Source organism: Hemitrygon akajei, chromosome 23 (assembly GCF_048418815.1).
Source record: "Hemitrygon akajei chromosome 23, sHemAka1.3, whole genome shotgun sequence".
Classification (NCBI taxonomy): domain Eukaryota; kingdom Metazoa; phylum Chordata; class Chondrichthyes; order Myliobatiformes; family Dasyatidae; genus Hemitrygon; species Hemitrygon akajei.
Window position 1 is genome coordinate 38202469 of NC_133146.1, and position 13714 is coordinate 38216182.

Consider the following 13714-nt stretch of genomic DNA (forward strand, 5'->3'; position numbering starts at 1 on the left):
AGAAGGCATTACCCCAGAGGTTCACATACTTTTTTGAAACTGGTCTGTGATTGTTTTAATGGTGCACTCAATATTGACAAGAAGAAATACAATTGTGTGTTGTTAGTTTAGGCAGATTGTGTTTGTCTATTATTGTGACTTAGATGAAGATCAGACCACATTTTATAAGTAATTATTGCATTAAGCCAGGTAATTGTAAAGGGTTCACAAACTTTTTCTTGCAGCTGTAATTATAATAAAATCAGAATAATTTGATACCAGCACTGCTGTTTTACAGCTCGCACAACAGCAAGCACACCTTAAATAGGAAAGTCTGCATTTAGCAGCAAAAAAGACCCATTTCCTCAGATCAGCAGTTTCTTAAGAGATCTTGCACTACTTCCGGGATAGTTGCTGGCTAATTTCTTTAGTCTGTTGCTGATATTCAAGTATTTGGGGACATCTTCAATTCTGTACAATACATAGTGAACTGGAAGCAATGTGACAGGTCCTGAAGAACTGTTTGCTCTTTTCTGGGCTCTATAAAAATGTGCGTTTTTGAAGGTATTCCCTTTGCAAACAATGATTTTGGGAATGAGCAGAAGTTAGCAATCAAATTTAGCTGCAGGGGATAGTAGGAGAGCAGCTTTCAGAAGTATATTCGTCATATCTTAGAATAATTCTTCCATCAAAGCAAAGAACAATGTAAGAAGCCATTTCCATAAGGGTAATTGCATTTTAATTCTTGTGACTGCTACATGTTTAATTGAAACCGCAGTGGGCCATCAACTGTGATAACCTTTTACACAAATGCCTTACAGGTTAAAGTTGGGAGATACTTGCAAGATCTTGATGTTAAACATCCATGTGAGAGATGATTGCTGTTCAATATCTCCTGAATTAACTGTAGTTCATTTTCTTATAGAAGGGACTATTAGAGAGCTTTTGGCTTTACTGAAATCCAAGCTCCTCATTATATAAGTTGCTCCTAATTAGACCTACTGAAGTCCTTATGAAATCCAGGCTTCTTATTGTATAAGCTACACGTACAACATGCTGGAGGAACTCAGCAGGGCAGGCAGCATCCGTGGAAACGAACAGTCAGCGTTTCCACGGATGCTGCCCGACTTGCTGAGTTCCTCCAGCGTGTTGTACGTGTTGCTTTGACCACAGCATCTGCAGTGTACTTTGTGTTTACTTATTGTATAAGCTGATGCTAATAAGGCCTACTGAATGCTGCACCTAAAGACTTTTAACTCTCTTTATCTAGCTCTGCTACTTGGTGCATTTCAGTTGCCACGGCATTGCTGGGGGCTTGAGCTGTGCTATTCACCATTTGGCTCTTATAGACAGATAAGCATATGGACATCATGCATACAACAAAAGCATTGCTGTCACCCAGAATCCAATTACAGTATGTGATATGCTGAAACAATGTTTCTACTGTCTGAAACATTCTGGAGGAACCTTGTGTACTGCTGGGCAATGAGGATGTCAATATTTTTGTAAGCCTGTTATATGTTTAAGCTACATTTCCCTCCCATCATGAAGGTGTAGCTCATGCCTCTGGGGAAACTTGAGGTGAAGGAAGTTGGTAATGGATCTCAAGAGTGAGTTTGATGGCTTTTTAGAGCAGTTTCTTGTTGAGCCTTCTAGGGGATTGGCTGTACCGTATTGGGCATTATGTAATGAACCAGAGGTGATTAGGGAGCTTACGGTAAAAGAATCATTAGGAGGCAGTGATCACAATATGAATGAGTTGAACTTAAAATTTTGGAAGGGTCAGTGGAGTAAAGGAAATTGCAGTGGTGTGAGAGAGGCATCAGCCAGAATAAATTGGAAGGAGATGCTGGCAGGGATGACTGCAGAGTAGAAATGGTGTGAGCTTCTGGGGGAAAAAAGAGGAAGGTGCAGGATAGAGGTATTCCAAAAACAAATACTCAAATGGCAAAATAGTACAACTGTGGCTGACAAGGGATGTCAAAGCTAATGTAAAAGCAAATGAGAGGGCATACAACAAAGCAAAAATTAGTGGTAAGACAGGATTGGGAAGCTTTTACAAACCTAAAGAGAGCAACAAAATGAATCATTAGAAAGGGAAAAAAATTGAAAGCAAGCTAGCAAACAATATCAAAGCTTAGTAAAATAGAGGGCTATAGGTAAGGGACATGTTCAGCACAACTTTGTGGGCTGAAGGGCCTGTATTGTGCTTTAGGTTTTCTATGTTTAACTGTTTCTATGTAGAGATTGTGGGGGCATTAATAATGATCTTTCAAAAATCATTGAATTCTGGCATGCTGCCAGAAAACTGTGACGGTCACTCCACTCTCTAAGAAAGGATAAAGGTAGCTGAAAGGAAATTATAGACCAGTTAGCCCGACTTCAGTGGTTGGGAAGATGTTAGAGATAGTTAAGGATGAGGTTATGGAGTACTTGGTGACACAGGATAAGATACGGCAAAGTCAACATGGTTTCCTTAAAGAAAAATCTTGTCTGACGAACCTGTTGGAATACTTTGAGGAGATTACAAGTAGGATAGATAAAGGGGATGTTGTATATTTGGATTTTCAGAAGCCCTTTGACAAGGTGCCATTCATGAGGCTGCTTGCCAGGTTAAGAGCCCATGGTACCACAGGAAAGTTACTGGCATGGTTAGAGCATTGGCTGATTTGAAGAAGGCAGTGAGTGGGAATTAAAGGATCCTTTTCTGGTTGGCTGCCAGTGGCTAGTGGTGTTCCACAGGGTCGGTGTTGGGTCACTTCTTATTATGCTGTACATCAATGATTTAGATGGCTTTGTTGTCAAGTTTGCAGATGATACGAAGATTGGTGGAAGGGCAGGTATAATGTTGAGGAAACAGGCTGCAGAAGGATTTAGACAGATTTGGAGAATGGGTAAGAAAGTGGCAAATGAAACACAATGTTGGAAAATGCATGGTCATGCACTTTGGTAGCAGAAATAAATGTGCAGACTATTTTCTAAATGGGGAGAAAATCCAAAAACCTGAGATGCAGAGGGACTTGGGTATCCTTGTGCAGAACATCCTAAAGGTTAACTTGCAGGTAGAATCATTGGTGAGGAAGGCAAATGTAATGTTAGCATTCATTTCAAAAGGTCTAGAAAACAAGAGCAGGGATGTGATGCTGAGGCTCTATAAGGCATTGGTGAGGCCTCACCTTAAATATTTGTGAACAGTTTTGAGTTCCTCATCTAAGAAAAGATATGCTGGCATTGGAGAGTGTTCAGAGGAGGTTCACAAGAATAAATCCAAGAATGAAAGGGTTATCATACAAAGAATGTTTGATAGCTCTGGGTCTGTACTCATTGGAATTTAGAAGGATGAAGAGAAACTTCTTTGAAATCTTTTGAATGTTAAAAGGCCTAGACAGAGTAGATGATCTGGAAAGGATGTTCCCCATGATTGGGGAGTCTAGGACAAAAGGGTACAGCCTCTGGATAGAGGGGTGTCTATTTAAGACAGATGCGGAGAAATATTTTTTAGCCAGAGGGTGGTGAATTTGTGGAATTTATTACCACAGGCAGCTGTGGAGGCCAGATCATTGAGTGTATTTAAGGCAGAGCATAATAGGTTCTTGATCGGACACTGCATCAAAGGTTACGGAGAGAAGGCTGAGGAGTGGGGCTGAGATTGGGGGGGGAGGATAGCCATGATTGAATGGTGGAGTGGACTCAATTGGCCAAACAGCCTAATTCTGCTCCTGTGTCTTATGAAAGTGAAGGATATAACATTTGTCTCCAGTTTCTGTTGTTGCAGTCTGTGATGAATTTGCTCAGAGTGCAATTGTGATACCTGTCTGCATTTGGCTTTTTAATCACTTGTGCCATGCCAACTTCCCCATCAGTGGATATTACAACAGCTGATCAACCACTGATCATTGTATGGCACGGTAGTGTAGAAGCTGGTGTAGCAATTTACAGCACCAGTGATTGGGGTTCAATTCCCACTGCTGTCTGTAATGGGTTTGTAAGTTCTCCCAGTGACTGTATGGGTTTCCTCCAGGTGCTCCGGTTTCCTCCTCCTTTCCAAAGACATAAGGGTTAGTAAATTGTTGTATGCTTGGTGCCCGTAGCATGATGACACTTGTGGACTGCACCCAGCACATTCTCAGTCTGCTCGTCATTGATCCAACAATGCATTTCACTGTGTTTCAATATACATATGACAAAAAGCCAGTCTTTAATCTTTATAGAATTTAAAAACCATAATAAATCAAATGTTTTCATTCTGAAGCTGACTGAGAGCTTCTTCAGGATTTTCAAGCCTACATAACATAAAGCAAAGTTGACTTTGGTGATTCAGGTAGCACTTGATTCAGACAAAGAAATAACTAAATTTGATATAAATTTAAATGACCTGTTTTATAACAGAGTTAATATTCTGAAAATCTTGTGCTTAGTTATATAACATCTTTGTTTTTAGTGATATTGTGATCCAAAATTTCAATTTAGCACAACTCTGGACCTTAAAATACTTGTACCTTGTAATTGTGTGAAGATTTTAAAATATGGTGCATATTGGAGTTTTTAAGTCTATTTAATGTTTCTTTTTTGAACCTTATTTGTGAGTATGCTTCAATTTTACTTGTGTTAAAGACCGCTAAATTAAAAATTTTGTCAGGTGAGCTGTCAGAGATTAATTTTTGTAATGTGATTTTTTTTGGGTAGTTTAATAAAATTATTGCTGGATGCCAGGGATCTCCTTGAGTTCCTTGTTCAGGAAAATAGTATTTGTTTACAAAGTTCCCTCACTGGTTTTCCCAAGATTTTGTGATATTAATATTCTCTAAACTGAATTGCAAATGATCTATCTTGGGGGTAATTTTTTTTGGTAAACTTAAATGCTATTTGTATCCACATTAACAAAGACTTTGCACATATTGCTGTCCGTTAAAGAGATATTGAAATGGACAGTCAGTAGTTCAGATCAAAGCCCTTTATTAGGACCCGAGGAGGGAATTGACCTGGAATTGACAGTCCAGATGAAGGATCTTGACCCAAAATGTTGACTGTCCATTTCCCTCCATAGATCTGCTTGATCAGCTGAGTTTCTCCAGCATTTTGTAGGTTGCACCATTTTCCCAGTATCTGCGTTATTGTCTCTTCAGGGTTATGCTGGGGATTCACACAACTTCATACTTTGCCACTGGATTTTAGACATCAGTGAAAGGAACTGTGGCATGTTCAAAGTTACTTGCTTTCCCTTGTAAAATGCAACCCAATGATATAAAATTTCTTCTAGACTACTGAAGCTGTGGTACAGAAATCATTTATTCTACTTTCTGTTTAAGAGCATAGAATTATTGAATCTGAAATTATTTGCAATTTTAAGGCAATTCTTGCAAGTTTGGGTAGGCTGAAATCAATGACCGATATTTCTTTGTTCTTTGTCAGGAACTTTTTTAATAAGAAAACAAAGGAACCCATTCCTTCCACCTTTAGTGCTCCTGGCTGGAAATTATTTGGGAAGATCCCTCCAAGAGAAAATTCACAGAAAGATGCCAAAACAATACAGCAGGTATACTTTTAAAATAAAATTCTAAAGGTATCAAATGTGCTTTACCAAGTCCGTTTGTAAATTGAAAAAGACTTTACTGTATAACTTATTAGCAGCATCCATTTTGATTATTTAATTTTAGCTTGTGGCAGTATTCTTTAGTTGCAAACAGCCTGATTGTGATTGAGCATTATAGTGATGAGAGCATGTTATCAACCAGTGGTGAGGATAAAGAGAAATTGGTGAGAACATACAGTACAAAATTTCAACAATGCTTGAGATAATCAGTAAGACCCCATCAACAGGAAGAGATAATAGATTTAAATTTTTGAGTGAAAAGCCCTTGTTAGGCCTGGCATGTTAAGCATTTTGAGCACTTTCTAGCAAGAAAAAATCCGCAAATGCTGGAAATCAAGCAGCACACACAAAATGCTGGAGGAACTCAGCAGGCCAGGCAGCATCTATGGAAAAGAGTACAGTCAATGTTTCAGGTCCTGCTGAGGGGTCTTGACCTGAAACATCGACTGTACTCTTTTCCATAGATGCTGCCTGGCCTGCTGAGTTCCTCCAGTGTTTTGTGTCAAATATTCTCTGTTTCTGTTTCAGATTTCTGTTATTTGCAGTTTTTAATCTTTAAGTAGAAATACTTTGATAATTGAAATGTACCTAATTGATTTAAGGATTCCCGAGTTTTGTAACATAAATAATCTTCCTTAAAAAAATAACTACAGCATTATGTGGCTTGGCAGAGATGGCTCATCTGAAGTTTAAGATGCAGGATAAAGCAACTATTCTCTCTGTGTAAAGTAAGTCAAACCATGTGGATTGTTTTAGTTTCTATCCCGTTAGGTTACCTGGACTTGATTCGAGATCATATATCCTCATTCATAGTTTATTAAGATGGGAAGGTTATTAATGTTTTATTAATATTTGTTTTATTTGATTACTAGAAGTTGAGTTAGACTTGTTGCTTTGGCATTCATATATTCTACTCATTTTGGCAAGTTGGTTGAAAATGTAATTTAAACATTCATGGATGAGAATCTGCAAAGGTCAGTGAAAATGTATATATTCAATGAGGTTTTAAGGACATTCTTGAATATTTTCCTCCGTCCACATTTTTTTTCACCAAAACAGACTTTGGAACAGAATGCCTGAAGGTAAAATTTGTTAACAGCAGATATATGCTTCATTTAAAGGATTAGTACACAGAACTAGATAGCGATAGGGTAGGTGGGGACAACTGTGATTGTGATGTTATCAATTTTTTTTCTGGACATTGGCAAGCATAACTCAGTTGATTGTTGTGACTATTAAACCTTAATACTGACTGCAAAAGGCCTAAGTGCTAGGTAGTGTTAAAGCTGTCGGCAGTTAAAGAATGACCATAGAGTTGTTCATTTTCAGAACTGGGGAACGATGGCAATCTACATTGTCTAAATAGACCATGTGAAGATATTCTGCATTGTCTGAACTGTGAGGAGTGCTGGCTATGACGGTCTAAACTGTACTTGGTGATTTTTGTTTGTATTTTCGACATACGACTGTACTTAAACATTTTATTGGCTGCCAGATAGTTTAGGATTTCATGGAAAGGATGTTAAAAATGCTTTATGAATGGATAGATTTTGCATTGGTAACAATATCTGCATCAACAAGCAGAATTTCAACTATGTTCTTTAAGCTGAAAGCCTGATTAATATTATTTAATGTGTATATTTGAGGCAGATCACTGAATAACTTGTCTTCATTTGCAATGCCCACTTATATTGTCCGTGAGTTCTTCTCATGCCTGTATTTCTTCCTATTGCCTCTAATTTTCCTTTCCTCCTACATGTTCTTTCTTTCTCTCTCACTCCTCTCTCCCTCCCTTGTTCTGATTTGCGCGTTCTGCCATATTTATGGAGAAGATCATCCTTAGTTTATCTAGGTCAACAAGACATCTATATTCAGACTCTGAAAATTATTCTTATAATATTGAATCATATTGTGTATGCAATTCTATGCTGAATTTTCACTCAATTTCTACATCAGTAAAGAATAAACTTGAAACTTTCCTGAAAAAAACCACCATAATTTAAGATTAAACGTGAACATCAATAAAGCTAATGTTACTTTCTGTAATGTGAAGCTGATGTATCAGCTACAGAGATTTGCAAATTTCTGCAGAGAAGCAAAAGTAACTGTATAAATGCAAATTTTAATATATGAAGACATCCCTGAGGAAAATTAGTTTTGAGTTGTGGTAAGAAAAAATTGTTACTTGAGTTGTAGTCAGAACGTAGAATGATGTCCAGAAGTTGATGGCAGGATAAATGACCTGCTTAACATAAAACTAAATGGATCTCCTATGCATTTTTGCTCATTTTTAGATTAAGAAAAATTAAATTCTAAATTGTTGATTAAGTTTGTTAATTCACTTTTGGAATGAAGGCCAATCTGATGAATAATACCACAAAGTGTACTTAATATGGTTGCAAAGTTTTGTCAGTTCTCCCCAAGCAAAGTTGATCTATTATTTCTGATTAGTGATTTAATTAATCTCTGTGCCATTCTTGCCGGTTACACTTTTTTCGGTGAATGGACCTGAATTGAATAATAAATAGCACAGGCTGAAAAAGTAGTAGTTTAGGACATTTTTATTCCTCAGTGGTATAGGAAATGCCTAATTTCAGGGGATGGATTATTTTATATGATATCGAATTATGTAGAAATAGTCATTCGTTCAGAAATGTTCCTGATTCTTTATATTTTGTTTTGTTAAAATGAACTGGAATACTGTTTCAATAATAAACAATGCTCTTACCTTTTGGGATTTGGGTTACAGCATCATCAGTGTAAATGATCAATGGTTAAAGCCAAAATTGTTTTTTAACTAATTACTTCATATCTATGTACAGTGAGGTTAATCTGAAAATTTAGCTGCCAGTGTAAAAATCCTTGTGCTAGTTGTAAACTGTACCTTTAAAGCAAATGTCATTATTGATTTTTTTATATGCGAGGCGTTTGAATACTTTTGCTTCCCTTCAGTTCAATTTGAAGATTTTTTTAAAATCTAAGAGTGATCCTTTATCTGCATTTGAAATATTTCTCTTTTTAATTTTGATTTATTAATACTCCATTGAGCTTAAGCGTATTATCTATACCTACACAATCACTGTTAATACTGTACGTCTGGATCCTAGCCTGCATCTGCTTTTAGTGACACAATAATCTTGTTCTACTTTCAATCTAAAAATTAACAATTTATAGAGAAATAGTTTATAATCTACAGCCAATTTTGCCAGTTTCCTCTGCTGTGCTTGCAGAATTCGATAGTTTCTGTTTTTGGCTTCTTGGCTGCAGTAATTTAAGGCATCAGGCAGAAAATGTAGTTAGTGACATTTCCTTTGGAAGTTAACAAGATGGAAAATTCCACTATTGTTGCCAAAAGTTGTCTCATGCATTCTTTTGATTCTATTGTTGAAAGTAAGTTTATCTATCTCCTATTGTTGTAATGTACTCCTGCATTCAAAATTAGCATTCTACAGTGAGACTTCTGTATACTGATCTTCTAGAATCCAGTCTAGAGTATCAACTGGCAGAATAGTAAATGATACTTTAATTTAGAATGGATGCTTATTTGTTGCCTTGGGAAAGATAACAAAGTTAAAATAGACAATGTTTCAAATATCTTTGCCCATATAGTATTTCAGTTACTTGAATTAAAATTATTTATTAGTTGAATATAGCATTATGTTAGAAAGCTGAAAAACTAAGTTGTTTCATATTTTAAACCCTTTTAAAATGTCAATGAAGTGCAATTGCATTTAGTAGGAAGAACCTGGACATTCCATTTATACAATAGTCAATTGTCTTACAGTTATTAAAAGTGACCTAAAATTAATGCCAGGCTTCTAACTAATATACTGAGAAAGAATGAGTTTTATTTTGTTGTGCAATTATTAGAAAAATATTGGATGACCTGTGACCAAATGAACAGTGGGGGAGGTGATTTTCTATTAAATTAAATTAAAAATCATAGAAAATACATAATGGAGTGCACTATTCATCCCTTAATGCCTCCCTTACCATTTGAGGCAGTTGTGGCTGATCCTTTATCTCACTATTATATTCCTAGTATTTTCCTATAACCCTTGATGCTGTTTGTTTCTGTAATCAGTCTCCATTTAAAATATATTCACTAACGAATTTCACGGCATTCTGTGGTAGAGAATTCCACAAGCTACATTGCCACTCTTCTCTAAAGCTCCTCATATGACAAAATTATAAATTATCACTTCTTGGTGTGTAGTGCCCAATCAGGGAAAGTTTATTCCCTAGTTAACTCCTCTTTGAACAGATCTAAACAAAAATTGGGTGCATCTTGGTAGAAAGGATGACCAAAGACAATATATTATGAAAGGGGGCTTCAGAAAGATCATTGAAAGTCAAAGATGTAAGTGGGTTTTGGATACCATAAGGCACAGGAGTACAAAAGCAAGAAAGTTATAATTCCTTTATGAAACACCTGTAGTAGTGCAGCTGGGATTGCATTTAGTTTTGGTCACTGTGCTTTGCAAGGATATGAAGACTTTGTAGAGAAGATCTATTCAATTAATTCTGCAATGAGCAAGTTGAGAAAAATTGGGAGAGACTAGGATAAACCCCAGAGGACGTTGAAAACAGTATGTCAGACAACATGTGTGGAACAGGAAGCAATTGCTGGCTCAGATGGAAGACTCTACAGGATGGGAAAGAGAGAAAACAAGTCTGTTTTAATTTGTACAGGGGGGTAGGGGAGATATAGCTGGGAATGCTTCTAACCCAGAGCAGCTAAAATTGTCATAATGATATGTGATTGTAAATGAACAAGATCTAGAAGATGACTTGATAAGTAGCATAACTGGAGCAACTTTAGAAATTAGATGGTGGTAAATGTAACTCAATGATTAACAAAATGGTTTCTTGTTGTGAAGTACTCTGGGCCATATCAGGAGATGACATTGAAGATAGATGGTTGACTGAAGATCTTGAGCATATGGTGCTTTCATGAAATGTAAATCAAAGGCTGGTATTGCATGGAAACATGGTTAAGCAAAGGACAAGGCAGACTAATATACTGGAATGTAAAAGTTTCAGGTGTGACAAGGGCATTCAAAGGTGCAGGGGGAAGGGGTTGATTAGGGAGAGCAGTATGTAGAGAGGATATCATGGAGTGATCATCCGGTGAGGCTGTATAGTTAGAAATAAGAGTGATAATCACTTTATTGGGGTTATATTAAAGGCCTTTCAGTAGTCAATGGAGATTAGATCATTAGATATGTAAGCAATTCACTGAAAGGTGTAAAAGCAATGAGTTTGTAAAATTGGGGAATCTTAACTTTCCTAATATTGACTCTTAGTGTAAGATACTTAGGGGTGGAATTCGTTAAGTGTGTCTAAGAAAGTTTTGGAGGCTGTATGTAGATGACCTGATCAGAGAAGGGGCTGCGTTTGACCTTAACCTAGGAACTAAACTGGGCAGGCAGCGGTTGTATTGGTTGGGGAACACTGTGTAATCCATGACTGTGATTCTGTAAGTTTCATGGTAGTTATGAAAATAGATTAAGTTTATCCAGAATTTGAAGTCCGAGGTTGGGGAAGCGTTGATGTAAGTAGCGTGAAAGAACCTGGCAAAAGTATGGTGGGGGCATCTTTTATAATCGGGTTGGCAAGAGCTTGGGGACAACATGTTCTGGTAAGGATGAAAGTCAAGGGTGACAAATGTTATAGAAGTCTTGATCAGGAAAAAAATAAACATTGACAGAAATAGGCAACACAATTAACCAAGTGTCTATGGGGAAAGTAGCTAAGAAGGAGATTGAGAGAACAGATTTCTTTGGCAAGTAAGATCAAGGAACATTCCAAGTTTTATAAGAATATTAGTGAGAGTGTCCTCCTATGGACCAAAAGGATAATCAGTGCAGAGTGAATGCCAGTGAATGTAGACCAATTCATTAAAGGAGACCAGCTCATCATATTCACCAAGGAGAAGAGCATGGAGGATACTGAGTTCAGAGAGGAATGCACTGATTATTTGGTTCATGTGGTTATTAAGAAAATGATGGTGTTGGATGTCTTGGAATGCATACAGTTGGGTAAATCTCTGGGCTGGGTGAGATGTGTCCTAAAATGTTATAGGAAATGAGGGAAGATATTGCTGGCATTTTTGCATCTTCATTAGCCACAGACAAGATAACCAGAAGACAGGAAGATAGCTAGTTTAACTTTTTTAAGAAGGGCTAGGTAACTACCAGGTGATAAGCCTTTGTCATTGATGGGGAAATTGCTAGGGACAGATTTAGTTTTCATTTGGAGAGGCAGGGACTGATTTGGAGTAATCAGCATGATTTTGTGAGGGGAAAAATCTTGCCTCATTCATCTGATTGTCTTATGAGAAGGTAACAAAGAAAACTGAAGGCAGGGTGGTTGATGCTGTCCATATGGACTTCAGTAAGACATTTGACGAACTCCTACATGGTAAACTGATCCAGAAGATGAAGTTTAATCAGATCCAAATCAAGCTGGAGCATTAGATCCAAAATTGGCTTGATGGGAGGCTAAGAATAATGAAAGGAATTTTCTGGGGGAACAATGCTGGGATTTTTGCCCTTTGTAATATATATAAGTGACTTGGAGGTCACTAGTATATATAATATAATATAATATGAGGCGTGATTCATGGCTTGGCTTTGCGAACAGAGATTTAGGAAGGGGGCTGCCCACGTCTGCTAAGGGCTCGCTGGTGGCTGACAAGGCCAATTCGGGGCAGGCAGGCCCGGCTGCAGCGGCTGCAAGGGAAGATCTCTTCTGGGTATCATAGACGTGGGCTTGTCCTTTGGCCTGCGCAATGGGTTTTTTAGGTGGAGTACAGTGTGTGTGGTACTGTCCCCACCCTTTACACTTGGGGTTCATTTGCCATAGCCTAGCAAGCTGGGACGGTGACAGCGATGTCCTCAGGTCGTAGGAGTTACATCCGAGTGTCCTTCTCCTAGGTGGATGGCCTGACAAGTCTGACGAGCCCCACCTGCCTATGTTTGTAGTCAGAGTTGTCCTTCTCTTAGGCTGGCTGCTAACCAAGGCTATGAGCCCAGCCTACCCATCCAGTTATACTGCCGGACACTCAGTTGTGCCATGATGTAGCAAGCTCGGTGGAAACGGGGGGCACCAACGAGAAGGTGTTGCTATGGATGCAGTAGTGTAGGAGAGGCCATTTGCAGTGGCCTCCTACCTAGCAAGCCAGACAGTGACCATGTGGCAATCACACACCGGGAAAGGAGAGGCGATGTATTGCACGTGCACTTTCCCTGGATGAGCGGGACTTCAGGCCCAGACCTCACCCGCCCCCGAGGCATGATTAGGAAGTTCATTAATAGCATGAAAATTTGTGAAAGCAGCAGGATATAGATAAGTTCCAAAGCTTAAGTAAATGAAATTCAATTACGACAAGTGCAAAATGATGCTTTTTGGGAAGTTGAACAGAGACAGGATATGTTCAGTAAATTGTATGGATTCTTACTTCTGTACTATAGAGCATAGGAACAGTATGAATAGAGGGACCTAAGGCTTCAAGCCATAGTTTGGTGAATGTAAAAACAAAGGTGCAAAGAGTGGTAATGGCATGCTTTCCTTCATAGCTTGAAGCACACAATGTAAGATTTAGGAAATTAACATGTATTATACACAGATTTGGCTGCATTTGCAGTATGGTGTGTAGCTTTGTTGGCCACACTATAGAAATGATGTAATGATGCTTGAGACTTCAGATAAGATTCACCAGGATTTGCCTAGATTGGATGACTTTAGCTCTGGGAAAGATTGGATAGTATGGACTTGTTTACCCTGGGGCAAAGAAGGCTGAATGGTGATCTTGTATAAGAATAGGACAGTCAAAACTTTCTAATGTAGTAGGAGTTTCATGTAGAAGAGGCATAGTGGCATGATGCACTGCCACAAGAGGTTATGGGAATAGATAAAATTACACTTTCTCTAAGAGGCATTCAGACAGACATTGGCAAACCTGCTGAAGGATCTTGGCCTGAAACATTGGCTGTACTCTTTCCCATAGATACTGCCTTGGCCTTGTGAGTTCATCCAGCATTTTGTGTGTTTTGCTTGGATTTCCAGCATCTGCAGATTTTCTTTTGTTTGTGGGAGATTCTGCAGATATTGGATATCCAGAGCACTACACATAAAATA

At 38.1% G+C, this 13714-nt stretch overlaps 1 protein-coding gene across 3 annotated transcripts in view; it reads left to right on the forward strand.

The window, feature by feature from the left end:
- Positions 1-13714, forward strand: part of tbc1d12b (TBC1 domain family, member 12b) — an 85312-nt gene that overhangs the window by 35033 nt on the left and 36565 nt on the right. For all 3 annotated transcript variants that reach the window (XM_073027446.1, XM_073027447.1, XM_073027448.1), the window contains exon 2: positions 5392-5515. In XM_073027446.1, coding sequence (XP_072883547.1) covers positions 5392-5515 — 124 coding nt within the window. The remainder of the gene's footprint in view (positions 1-5391; positions 5516-13714) is intronic.